General features: G+C 42.6%; 1 protein-coding gene across 2 annotated transcripts in view; it reads right to left on the reverse strand.

The window, feature by feature from the left end:
* Positions 1-13,613, reverse strand: part of LOC147698759 (trifunctional purine biosynthetic protein adenosine-3-like) — a 277,831-nt gene that overhangs the window by 137,194 nt on the left and 127,024 nt on the right. For both annotated transcript variants that reach the window (XM_086935334.1, XM_086935335.1), the window contains exons 13-15: positions 10,064-10,173; positions 5,432-5,630; positions 817-1,068 (exon numbers count right to left, since the gene is read on the reverse strand). In XM_086935334.1, the coding sequence (XP_086791460.1) occupies positions 817-1,068; positions 5,432-5,630; positions 10,064-10,173 (561 nt within the window). The remainder of the gene's footprint in view (positions 1-816; positions 1,069-5,431; positions 5,631-10,063; positions 10,174-13,613) is intronic.

Below are 13,613 nucleotides of genomic sequence, written 5' to 3' on the forward strand. Positions count from 1 at the left end.
CATAGGATTTGACAAGGAAAGAGACTGGGTGGGTGGTAATAGAAAGGGTGCACCTAAAGGCTAGTATGTCAGTGATGGGTATAACTAGCTCAACACAATGGGACTGCCATTTTGTTTTAAACACACACTGACACGCACAGTCATAACTGACCTCACCAATCACCAGTCCATCCATAAACCACACATCCTAGATCTAAGTCTCAGACTGGACAAACTTTTACTGGGGAGAGCTGTTCTTTCACAAGGGTACAGCTAAAATGGTGTGCACTGTTAAACTAAAATCCTGCTGCCAAAAAAAGTCACCTCATGTCTGAATTAAGTAGGAAGTAGCCACTGTTAATTCAATGGGTGCACATGCTGGCAATCCCCCATGACATCGGAAAAAAGCTTTGAAACCAAAAATAAATATATATTTCTAAAAAAACTGGACATGCACCTCCAGCGGGCTTGCACAGCTGTCAAGATCACTGGAGGGTAAACAGCTGTCTACCAAAAATCTGAAAAGGCAGATAGGGCAGGAAGGCTTCCCAAAGCCATGCAAAGAACTTTCATTACAAAAAAAAAACAGGTTAGCTTCTGCAGTAATGTCGTGCACTATGAGATGAGGTAAACAGGCCATGTCCAACACACTCCTCCTTTCTGGGAACATTTACAAAATGCAAGGCTTTCAAGTCTCAAACAATATAGGATTGATTGGGGCAATCTGAGTGCATAGCACTAAAATATACAATATTAAGTCCTTCATAGTCGCTACAAACAATAATGTAACTATTAACAATCACCAGATCTGGTCTGTGTTTGTAACACACATCTTACCAATGGTCTGGTCCCCACATCCAAAGGGTGCTGGAGAGGAGTACTGCAAGGAAGTCTTGTCAATAATCTTCCTCACAAGGCTAAAACCATTACTGTGAACGCCGGAAGATGAGATTCCAATGACTACATCCCCATCCACGATCCTGTCCAGTTGTGGTAGCATCTGCCCACGTTCCACTGCACCAACCGCAAAGCCTGCAAGGTCATACTCCCCTTGTGCGTACATGCCAGGCATTTCAGCAGTCTCTCCTCCTGTGTGGCGACAGGGAAAAAAAGATATACAGTAACACTCATAAATATGAATCTACATGATTTACCAAATATACATCTATAGCATCTTTACTTTTAGACACTTTATACCAATTCTAAACACTGTGAAGCACAATAACAATGAAAATATGGGTGCATCACATGTTTCAAGTGTTTAGTAAAGGTAGGTGCAATATTATAATTCAACTGAAAGATGAACAGATACTAAGAAGCCAAGATCAATATCAATGTCAATGAACATTGTCAACTCAGACTAGACACCTTTTAACAGGAAATTGCGAGAGGCGCAAGCACATACATAAGAGACACCAATGATTTCCGCCCAAATTTCAAGATATTTCATTGGATGTAGACAAAAGTATGGATTTGTACTATGGATGCAACATTGTATATGAACATTTCCCAGAAAGAAGGCCTAGAATCGATGGTGTATTTTTCACTCAGAATGAGAGAAGTAGAAGCAAACAAGGTATTTATCTAATGAATGGCGGAGCTCTCTAAATCCCCAGCCTGCCAGTAACATTCCTGACATGGGATATTTCATGATCTCACGTAATATTATGAAAAGGTATTGCCAATTGTGGGAACAATTGTACGGTTTTAGGGAAAGATATCTGTCCCTGGGGGCATTTCTATGGTCCTTTTGGGCTTTTGGACTCTGGAATGATCACTAACTTGAGCCCAAATTTTCTGTAAGTTTTGCATTTGGTTGTGTTTTGTATCCATTAAAAGTGAGTCATAGTGGATAGTGTCTGGCATAGCTAGGATAGTCTAATGTTTAGATCCTGTTATGGATCTATGAGGAGCATTGAGTGCATGGATGTGCCCATCGAAGGACTTGGAGAAGAATCAGTGACAGTCAGAAGCAAGATAGCTGAAGCAGCAATAGTAGGTATCAGAGAGGAAGTGCTACCAGAGTTGCTGTTCTCTATGGATGACTGTAGGAAGCCGACTCTTTACAGAGCATACCTCTTTTTGTATACTATATAAAGAGTTCAGGTATCCCTTATGAGTGGACAGGGGCTTGCTCTAATAATCCCAAGGTGCTCTATCTGGGGTAGAGTGGTTGAGTAGCCTTATGCTCATCGGAGACTAGTGTCAGACATTTGTTGCACACACCAAGTCAATTAATGATGCAAACACCCAAAAAGGAGCTCCACACCAATTAAGAAAAATAACAGGGATTTTTATATATACTTTGAACCCAAGGACTTCGTAATCAGGTAAGTACTTTTTCATAATGGACTTTTTAGAGTTTTAGCAGTGTTTTTACATTTTTACGTGTAATGCTTTCCTATGGGGAAAATAACATTTACTGCATACATATACTTGCAATGTGTTTGCGCGGGACCCCTTTTGGTTGTGAGGTGGTAGAGGGGCAATGAGCAAAGTTCCACCAGCAGATCGGTTGTATCTGTCCTAGTGAGTACGGGTGCAGAGGTGCTGGACGAGTTGGTAGCCTTGCATGCTATGCAGTAGAAGGGAAGGGGGGGCACCTAGAAATAGGCTACGAGTGGGGAACTTGGGGAAAAGTCCGGGAGCTCGGAACCAGTTGGGCTCCCTGGGCCTGAGCTGGGCTGCTTGGGTGCAGAGTGTTTGTAGTCGGCTGGCTCTCATGCATCAAGGCGCCCACGGCTGTCAGTAAGGACCAGCAAGGGGGACAAAACAGGAAGCTGAGCCACTCAGTGCTGGCCTATGTAGTGCTGCTCTCCCTTATCGGCTGATCATCAGTGATGTAATTGGAGTCCGGACTGGACTTTCAACAAGCTTTGGTATGCATGGGTCCAGTACCCCGTGTATTGGTGCAGAAGGGCTTGTGAAGGTCAAGGCGTCTTCAGGCTTGGCAGGAAGACTGATCTGTCCTCCTTGAGTGCACCGACCTTCTCCTGGGTGCTACTGCTTGGTGGACCTAGAGGACAGCAGCTTCTTTAAACCGGACGTCGCGGTCGGTGCCAGCAGGGAAGTAGTAGGTCCTTTACTTCAACGAAGATATTAGCTGCTGGACAAAGTGCTGGAAACCCTGAGGGCCTTCTGGAGGATGCTCAGCTTCAGGACAAGTCAGGTCTTTGCAGATGGCGAGTCTCTGTGCGGCAGGCAGGACTTGGTACCAAAAGTCCACAGCAGTATTCATTTCTTGCATCTGGGGGATTCTGGGGTAGCATATCAATGGTGGCATGGCTCTGAATCCTCCGGCCTTGGTATGCGGATTGCTAGCCATATTGTTTGGAGGAGGTGTAAACACCTCCTGCCAGAGGGGGGGGGTCAGAAACGAGTGTGTGGTGGCAGGCTGGATTGGATCAGTCAGCCAGCCAGCACCATAGTGGACTAGTAGGTTTCAAGGGGTATCTCCAAGGTACCCTCTGGGGACATGCATGAATAAATCCATCACTGAAATAAGATGTTTTTTTTTTTAATAAGAGATGTTTGATACTAAACATCCTTAATTTCAGTGAAGCCATTATGTAGCTAGGGAACTTGTAATCACCGGTGCCTAGTATATATACTCAAGACACCTTTCCTGTTCACTGATAATGCATAAGAATCGACTTGGGCGTTACAGGGGCATGTCTGCTCATGCAGATATGTCCTCACATGTAATATAATGCACTCTGCTGTAGGGGTGACTTACATTTATTGCATGCAGTGTCTGTTGGTATGGCACACAGGAGACTTGCCATGTTGTGTCTTTAATGTTGTCTGCACTATGTCACGCAGCCTACAATGGCAGTCTGCAGGAGTGTGGTGAGGGGTCCCTTAGGGTGGCACAATACATGATGCAGCCCTTCAGGACCATCTTTAGTACACAGGCCCTAGGTACCAAGGGTGTCATTTACTAGGGACTTACAGGGGTGCTAAAGGTATTGCCAATGGGGGAACAAATGTACAGTTTTAGGGCAAGAGATCTGGCACTGGGGACCTGGATATAAGGAACCAGGGCACTTCTGTCAAAATTGCATAAATTACCAGGCAAAAAGTGTGGGCAACCATGTCAAAAAGGGGCACTTTCTTACAATGACCCTCGTTATTTGAGATGCACAATGGAAGAAGATGTGAGAGAATGAACCCATGAATGAGTCAGACCCTACGTTTGGTATAGGTGGCTTCAAAACATTGGCTTTTTAGAGAGCACTGGAACTGAAGGGGGACAGTGACTTTGAAGTTTGGTACCATAACCAGCTGTGGAACTATGGTTGTTAATCACTTCAAAAGGAAGCCCATTATAAGACCATAACATAATCTTAGACCAAGTTCATTGTTAGATCACATGGACTCTGTAAACGATGCTTGGATGTTAGGTGAAATCAACAACATAGGTCATCACTTGTAGGGAATTACGCAACAATTATATAAACTTCTTTCCAACACAGTATGTCCACTGAGAACATATCATTGACAGAGGTGGCTTCTGTAATAAGTCTGTGCCTTTCCATATTATTTCTGTTTATTAGAGGTCCGTTACACAAAGGTTGACAAATGCCAAAGAGGCCTGTAAACATGTACATCTAATTCAAGAGCAATTTAGCTGAAAAAAAACACATGCAACTTGTTGTAGTAGGTACGCAGCACTGTTCTTCCTTTGTTAATTGGTTGTGCTTTTCTTGTGAAGTTGATTACTTAAGGTTTTATATCCGGTCTTGATATATATGGCTGTTTTGTTACAACAGTGGTTATGCATGTGATATGGTATGAACAGTGGATGTAAAACTGAAAAAGACAATAAACAAATGTTTTCCAAAAAAAGATCATGTAAAGCATTTGTGTGTGGAATATTCCTGTTCCACTCCAGACAGACAAAATTGATGAAAGTCTGCTTTCAACTCCTTTGAACCACGATATGGGAAATCCATCAATCCTGGGCCTTGAAACAACAGCTAAAGCAAAAGTGCCTACAAGGCCTAAACTTGTGGTTGCAAAAAATCCCTAAAATATCCTAAGGAAAGGGTTGCAAGAGTGGTTCGCACTAAGGGTCCTAGAAAGTTGACCAATATGCCCAGCCGCAGAAAAGGGACTTTACCACAGAAACTGGCTTGCATGGCAGAACAAAGGGATAGAACCCAGGAGGGGCAGCACATGTTCCCAGGATTTCAAACTGCTCTGATCTTAGCGAATGCTGAACGTGTGTCTCAAATTTTGAGCAAAGCTGGTTGGGAAAGGCCTGGCCATAGAAGTTTTATTTGTAAGTATGCTTGGCTAAACATCGAACCCAGTACCACAGCATTTTCAGATATGTTGCAAATATTTACACTAGTACCCACACTAAACCCATCAGTGCATCTGGTATGTATTTCTTAACATGTCAAAGGTTACCATAAAAGGATCTTCTTTAAATCCATAATAAACGTACCAAGAAGAGCACATCCAGCTGCCTTACATGCACTGGCAATACCAGCTACAACGGCTCCAGCGACTCCAACATTGAGTTGTCCACAAGCAAAGTAATCTAAGAAGAAGAGTGGTTCTGCCCCCTGAGCCAAGATGTCATTGACACACATTGCCACTAGGTCCTGGCCAATGGTACAGTGTTTATCACAAGTTTGTGCAATCTAGAAATTGAAAAGGAGATGATGGTTAATAACTGTGAAATAAACTCAAGCTTAGGCAAATTCTACTGTGAAATTCTATGCAATCATAAGCATGACAGCCCCAGAACAATACTATAATGAGGGACTAAATTGTGGACGAAACACCCAGACCCAGAAAACCTTATGCAAAACTGATCAAAAATAGGAAAATTTTAGCTCTCCCTTATACGTTATTAATCCTACACACACCGCTGGCCAAACTCTAGAACTGTATTTCTTTCATAATGAATCGGAGGGGTTACATACGCATCCCAGAGTATGGTCTGATATTTGACTAATATTACTACAACAGCTCTGCAGTAGGTCATTAGGTCATCATATCGCAGGTAAGTTTATTGGAAGCACCTTCAAACTCATGGATAACATTTTATGCTGTATGGCACTTGCTGTTTGCACTGGGGACCACAATAACGGGCATAATTCAGAGGTTTTAAGTATTTGAACAAGGAACAAGAAATCATTTTTTTAACAGCCTTTTCAGTGATTTCACGTTTGTGTGTGTGTGTATATATATATATATATATATATATATATATATATATATATATTATCCTTCGCTTGCCAGTGAGCAGTTAAAGGTAGGTCAACTGTTCCATAGGAAAGCATTTTTTGTTTAGCTAATAACTTTGCTGAGTTTGACAAATTTCCACAAAACTTTCGAAAAAAATGTGATCCTTTTGGATTAGTTTATGCATGAAAAGTTTTGGAGTGATCCTTTAAGCAGGGGCCGAGAAAAGAAGAGGTTCCAAAACGCAATATCCCCATGCATTTTCCATAGACTTCTTTAGATAGCGAAAACTACTGGAGGAAATTACACCAAATTTGGCAGGAAGCTAGATCTTGGTCCACAGTTTGTGCTTTTTGGTGATTTGGTATAAATCCGTATAAATATGTTCAGTTGTTTTTTTTTTTTTAATTAAGAGTCAAAAATATTTGTATATCTGGATGGTTAGGTTCGTATGAGGTTCGAGAGACTCTTGTTGGAGTGCCACTTAAAAAATATCCCATTACCCAGGGCCTTTATATTTTTATTTAAACGGATGGGGGCATGGGCCCCCCTACGAGATCCATATATGCCTAAGGGGACCACACTGGAGATGAAACTTACAAAACAAGGGACCCCATCCCCAGGGCTTACATTTCATATAGGCTATGAAAAATGCATGGGGATTTTGTGTTTTGCCCCCTCCCCCTTTTTTTCTCCACCAACGCTCGATAGATCACCCCATAACATTCCATGCACAAACTAATCAAAAAGTAGCATCTTTTTGGAAAGTTTCATAGAGAGTTGTTAAACAGTGCCACTGGGTTATACAAACATACACACACACACCTGATCTCTAGCATGAACAGGTCAAATTACACGCTGATTGTATCTTGATTCATAGCCATCTGGAGAACAGCATGAGAGAGCAAATGAAAGAGCATGTGTACATTGCTGGGTGACTTTATTATGATTAATAGGTGGTAACTTTCAATTGGGAGCAAGTCGGAATGTTGTGTTTGGTGTCACAGACAATGTCGCTAATCGTTAGTGGAAGCATTTATGCCTGTTCTATTTAGGCTTAGTACTTTAGCCATGGGGTTGAGGTTGGGAGGGTTTGTAGCGTGGCTATGGATAGGAAAGTGACCATGACCTAGGTGAGACATCGACATTCCAGGTATTGAATTGTACGCTCAGTGGTGGTTCCCTGTGTGGGGAAAACAACAGGGGAAGAATTAACTCACTCAACCGTTACCCTTATGGAAGTGGTACATACATATTGTAAGATGGTCATGTCAAAGAGAGGTACAGTCTCTACACAGAACTATCAAAGTAGCATGTCCCCAATCTGGGCGAGTGGTGTGAGTGTTCCCCCAACAGAGAGCAGCAAAGCAGTTTAGGGAGCGAGGAGTACTCCATGGCGGGCTCCTGATCCAAGTGTGTGTTTGCTCTATTGGGTTCACTATTCCGGTGTGGAGTCTTGATTTTGGAGCAGGTGGATCACTGCTGAGCATTCATTCACAGTGGCTTTCACATGCTAAGGGAGAGTGGGTGTTTTTCCTTGTGAATCTACATGTCCCATATTTCTTATGAGAGAGTGAATCTTTGAGGGGGAACTCCCAGGCCCAGTATGATACGGGCCTCATTCATAGTGTGAACTGTACGTATTTCCTTGTCCCACAAAAAGGTTAGACGGAAAGGGTGCCCCATTTCTATTTTACTCCTTTCTCTCGAAAAAATGTGGTAGCCACCTTAAGTGATCATCTTTGCTGGAGCGTGATTGGTGAAAGGTCTAGGTTAACATGTCTTGCGGTGAAATAGTGAGCTGGGGGCAGAGGTGGAAGGGTGGAGGGAATCGCATTCTGCGCATGTGATCTAGATCAATGACTGTCAGCCTGGTCCCAGAGTATTTGACTGAAAAGGCATGTGACCTAGCCCTCTGCAGTGGGGGAGCCCCTTTTATTCTTATATTAATTAGAGTATCATGATTTGTATTCTAAGTCTTTGAGATGCGTTTGCAGCTCAATATTTTGTTCCTGTAGCTTGAGTAGATTTGCATCTGCAGTTGTCGAGTTCTTCTTCTTAGGCGTATCTGTTGTCCTCCAGTGTTGCAACATTGACCAATCTCTGACATTTCTTCCCTGATTTCTTTGATATCTGTGGCAATGTCAACTCTGAGCAGCAAAGTCATGCCTTATTTTCATGAACAAGGTTTCCTTGAAGGACCTGATGATCGACGTGTCAGGTACTGCCTGACCATGGCTGGAGTTTGCAAGTCCTGTATCAAAGGGTCCACAGAAGGTGCGTCTTGCAGGGATTCAGCTTTTTTAGATGATACTTTGGTTAACATGTCCTTAAGTATGGGGTGTTTCTTAGCCCTGTGTGTCACCATGGTATAGGTGTGTACCACTCCACCCAGCAGTAGTCTGTCCCAGCATCTTGTTGCCATGGGTCGTGAAATTCCCTGCCCCAGGACCCAGCCAGGCACTGGCTAGGTGAGCCACAATATACAAACCTGCTCAGGCCTAAGCGTTGTTTGATCCTATAAGATGATCGACGCATGTGCTTGGTCTAGGTTGGGGTCTGCAGGCTGTGTCCTTCTGTCATCCATGGCGTGGACCAGCAGTTGGGTGGTCCGCAGGTGATGGTTGGTGCAAACCATCATGCCCTCCAGTTTGTCGCATTATTCCGTATGCTCTCTTCTCTGGGTGGGTACTGTGCCAGTCTGAATCAGCATCAGGGTTCTGAGCATGGTAGCTAGGTCCCCCCAGTCCCACTGCATGCCGCTCACCAGTGTGCTTATCGGGGTGTGGGTCATCGCAGCGAACTGGGTCGCTTCAGCAGTGTTCACGGTGAGGTTTGGTAGTAGGACAAAGGGTACCTTCCCAGTTTGTGGGCCGCTGGACACTAGGGCTTGCCCTGAGGAACATCATAGCACATTCCCTCCCCCGACCCAATCACTGTGTCACCTTGACTGTAGGCCCTGGGCCCGACACATTATGCTGGTGCGGGACGTTTCGGATGGTATAAATGCAGCGCGTTGAGGGTGCAGTTTCTTCATGCCTGAGGCACAAGGATCCGCTGTTAAGGGTTGTTCACATTCCCTGCATGTTGTCACCAGGCTGGGCTATATGCCTAGCGGTGTCAGCTGCAGCCTCCATGTAGGAGCCAGCCTCGAAAGCCGCTCGTCGAGTAGGGTCCGCTTCTCACAGTATCAGTAGCCCTCGGGCAGTATGTCAGTGCTCCCTCCCCTCAAGAAAGTTTCCCCACTCAAATCAGCATTGAGGCTTATTTGATTGTGGCCAGGGCCGGTAGGTCATGGAGTCTAGCAGCAGCAAGTATTGAGGAGCTCCTACTCGTCCACCATCTTCGTCAGAACCCGCGGTAAATACATTTGATGTAAAAGGTTATATTTTGCTGCAGCGTGCTTCAGTGACAGTCATTACAACCAAAGAAAAGATGAATGCCTTTTAGGCATATGAGAAATATGGTTCCTGCATATTGCAGCGAGTTCACTGGGTGGGTATCTAAGTTTACCCAAGTACTAGAATCTCAAAATATGCAGCCTGCCTTTTCAAAACTGAATTTCATTTTTTTTAGCTAATTGGAGGAAGTTAACAATAAATACAACATTGTCGTAAATTACTAAGGACACATTTTGAGTTATCTAACATAACTATTTGTTTAATAGGCAAGCGGTCAGTGACCAGGCTCTAAGGAATACCAGTTTCTAAAAATCCACACGCACTGAGCACTCATCCTTTGTTGACTGAGAATTACATAAGCACATCATCCCTGTAATGTGGTGAATGACAGCTTCTGTAGCAAAAAAGCATTGACAGTAAGCTTTCTTTAAACATATAATGAAAGTATGTGGAATTAGTTTAGCATTGCACTATAACAGAGTTACCTTGAGCTTTGTTCCAACACCATCTGTACCGGACACCAGAATAGGATCAGTATAACCTGCTGCTTTGAGGTCAAAGAGACCTGCAAATCCACCCAGCTCAGGATTGCAGCCTATCAAACACGAAAAAGAAACCGGTTAAAACCTCGTGAAAGAATAATATATAAAACATGTTTACAGAAGGGATGAACATTATTCAATTACGATCCATACAAACCATTCATTCGGTGTTAATGTTGGGAGAGAAAGATTAGGAAACCTTGGTGCCTCCCTGAAAGAAAAGCAACTGGTGCAGGGTATATGGCTCCAGAAAACTGAATGATGGAATGCAAAACTTTAATTGATTTGTTATAAATGTGTGCAGTGTTTCACAAAAGTGTGGACTGAACCCCATGTAGCAGCACGCCAAATATCAGACAAGAATAATAGTTTCAACAATGGCTCTTCGGGTACAACCAAAATTGCTTTAAATTATATAGTTATCTTTAACTACCATGTAGGCATAACATTTCTACTTATTATGCCGCCTCTATTAGGCCATGAAGTGCAAAAACCAAACACTGAAAAAAGGGTCAGTACAGCATTTTAATCATTAAATCATTTCTCATTCATGGTTTTCTCTTTTTTCTTTTTTCTTATCGACTGACAATTTTCAATATGCAATAAAATTTACAAAAACGGCGCAACAATTCAGTTTGGTGAGCAAAGTGACATAATGTGAGATAAATGTGACATCGTGACATCAAGTGATCTATATACATGTGAGTGAAAAGGTCTATAGTAGGGGAAGAATAAATTAGAGAGGCCAATTCTCTTTAAGCTGATACTCAAGACCAACAAATTATATTCAATGGATGTATTATGTTGGACATGGTTGACTGGTCCTTTTTGTAAGTATGTCGACGTTTCGACCCTGGGACGAGCAGCCACATAGGAATTACCAACTTATCGTGGCTTAAACTATTATAACGGAGACATCACCAGAGCTATTATTGGATATTGGAAACTAACATAAATGGATCCCAACAATTAATAACAAACTGCCAGTGAATAGGATTGTACAAAGACTAATGCCTTCCTAAATAGATATTCAGCCAATATATAAGAAGACCGACTGATGGAATAGAACATCAGGATGTCTAACTCTTGAAGAACTGGCGCAACCACTCCTATCTGCCCCCGTCCTGAAGAAGACCCGCTAGAGACCCATAACTAAGGTGTCCCAGGGTCGAAACGTGAATGAGCCATTGAATGTACCCGAGGAGCCATTGTTGAAACTATTACTGTATTGCCCAGGTTCTGAGGGATACTGGGTTACCCCATAAGGAATTCAAATATCAGACAAGAAGATGCTCTGTACAACGAGCTGGGGCAGTCCTCGCCTAATGCACTTCTGTGGATATATTTGTGACAGAGCATGGCAGATCTCGATACACAGCACAATCTAGCCAGAAATAATATGCTTCTGAAGAGCCTCCCTATTTTTCTGCCTTGTAAAGCTCAGACAAATGAGCATCTAAACAACACAATATGATCCTATCTAAGTAAAGGCTGACAGCCATCTTAGGATCGAGTTGCTGCAATTGCTCCTTGTCCTGCAGGGATGAGGAGGAAAAAAATCCTGCAAAGTGATGTTAAATGGATAAACAACTTTGGGAAGGAAAGTTATGAAAGTTTCAAAACCAAATATCAGGGAACAGCATAATGAAAGACAGATTCACATACAGTGCATGAATATCACAGACATCTTGTTTGTCGCGAATGGCGATGCCACAAAAAAGATAATTACTATAATCAGATTCTGCAGATGCATTACAAAGGGAAAAGGTGGCAAAAGATAATTCAATGCTTTCATTAAATGTAAAATCAAAGATGATTTGAACATTGAGTTCTAGTATAGCACTGGAAAGCTGAGAGCAGCCACATAGCCCTTGACTGAGCCCAAGACAAGTCCTCGACTAGATAAGTAAAAAAAAAAACATAATACATTAGAAGGTTTGGCCTACCTCTTTACAAGAATTCAACAAACCACATGAACAAACTTTATACATGTGCTTTCAAGGTGATGCCCGTGACCTCCAGGGGATTCACAGAAGACCTCAGTTTTATCCTATGAATCTCCAAAAATGCAGATTGAATAGTCTGGGTTGGTATGCAAAACATGGCTAATCTGCTGAGACAATAGATGCTGCCTGAAGGGCAATGATTGTGGTCTCACAAGACGCTCACAAGACGAGTATAGCAAGTGAGAAACAAGAGGCATTCGCCACTTGTAAAAATAATCATCCTAGACGAAGAACTTGCACTCATATGCTCTTCAGCTTCTGTTCTGGGGTAGTGGAAGGGACAGCAGTTTTATTGGGTTTGGACAGAGGTCTGCACCACACGGATCTCTTAAGGTGGGTGTATCAAAATACATTCTGGACCCACAGAGGTGGGCGGGGGTGCCGGTCAATTTGTCTGTTCAATAGCGGTGCCATAAAAAGCTTCTGCCAGGCAGCTACAGTAGGATTAAGTAGCATCCTATTAAAACAGGGCTTTGATCTGTGGGGCCGCCCCACTGGAGGAGGGAGGGACGGGCGTGGACGTGCTCCTAGGGGGGGTGCAGATGCCTCTAAGCACTTGTAAATGAAGACAGCCTGGATTGATTGTCGCCTTTAAAGGCTAGCTTCATTTACATCCCAGCGTTTCAACTGCATAAAACAAGCATGTTAATTGTAATCCTGAACTCTGTGCTGGCGGGGTCAAATAAGCATCTAAAATGAACCAAATATTCTACAGTATTTTGTTTTTTTTTTCCCTGTAGACAACAGCATATGAAATAATGCACACATGTACAAGTGAAAAATAAATGCAATTTAAAGTAATAGTGGGAGAGGCACTCTTTTACGGAATGTAATCTAGTTAGTTAATGAGATCATTCCAAATATCAGTCTGTGAGACCATATAGTCACAGAATTGAATCCTAGTTGGCACAGTTAGGAAGAGGTAATTGTGCATATATAGTGCTAAGAAGTCCCAACAGGTAACAGTAAGCACTGTGAATATGGTAATTATTTAAAATTGTATTAAACACAGTATAAGCAGAGCTACTAGAATTATGTGGCAGCGGAGGACTAAATTATGCAGCAGGGTTGATCGAATTAAACAGCAAGAAAAGGCAAATTATCTGGCAAATGCAGCACATTTTGTGAAAGTATATATATATATATATATTTGTAATTGTTACACATTGTAGCAATGCCTGTGCACAGATTTTACTAGTTTAGCGCAGTTAAACACCCAAATACAGCAATATTCAAATGAAAAACGACAAGTCATCCTTTGTGACGGGCTTTCCACTGCACAAGGGGACATGTTGCCATGTTTTTAGTAACTTCTGTTCCATTTCAGCTACAAATAATTATTTGTTTGTTAAAATCTGCAGATTAATCATCAAATGATAGATTATGCGGCTTATGCGGCATATGCAGAAATCGCTGCGGCCACAGAATCATAATCTTAAATCCAGTTGCCCAGAGTATAAAATAGGCTGCCACAAAATGATTTAGTG

The sequence above is a fragment of the Lissotriton vulgaris genome, chromosome 8 (assembly GCF_964263255.1).
Source record: "Lissotriton vulgaris chromosome 8, aLisVul1.2, whole genome shotgun sequence".
Taxonomy (NCBI): Eukaryota; Metazoa; Chordata; class Amphibia; order Caudata; family Salamandridae; genus Lissotriton; species Lissotriton vulgaris.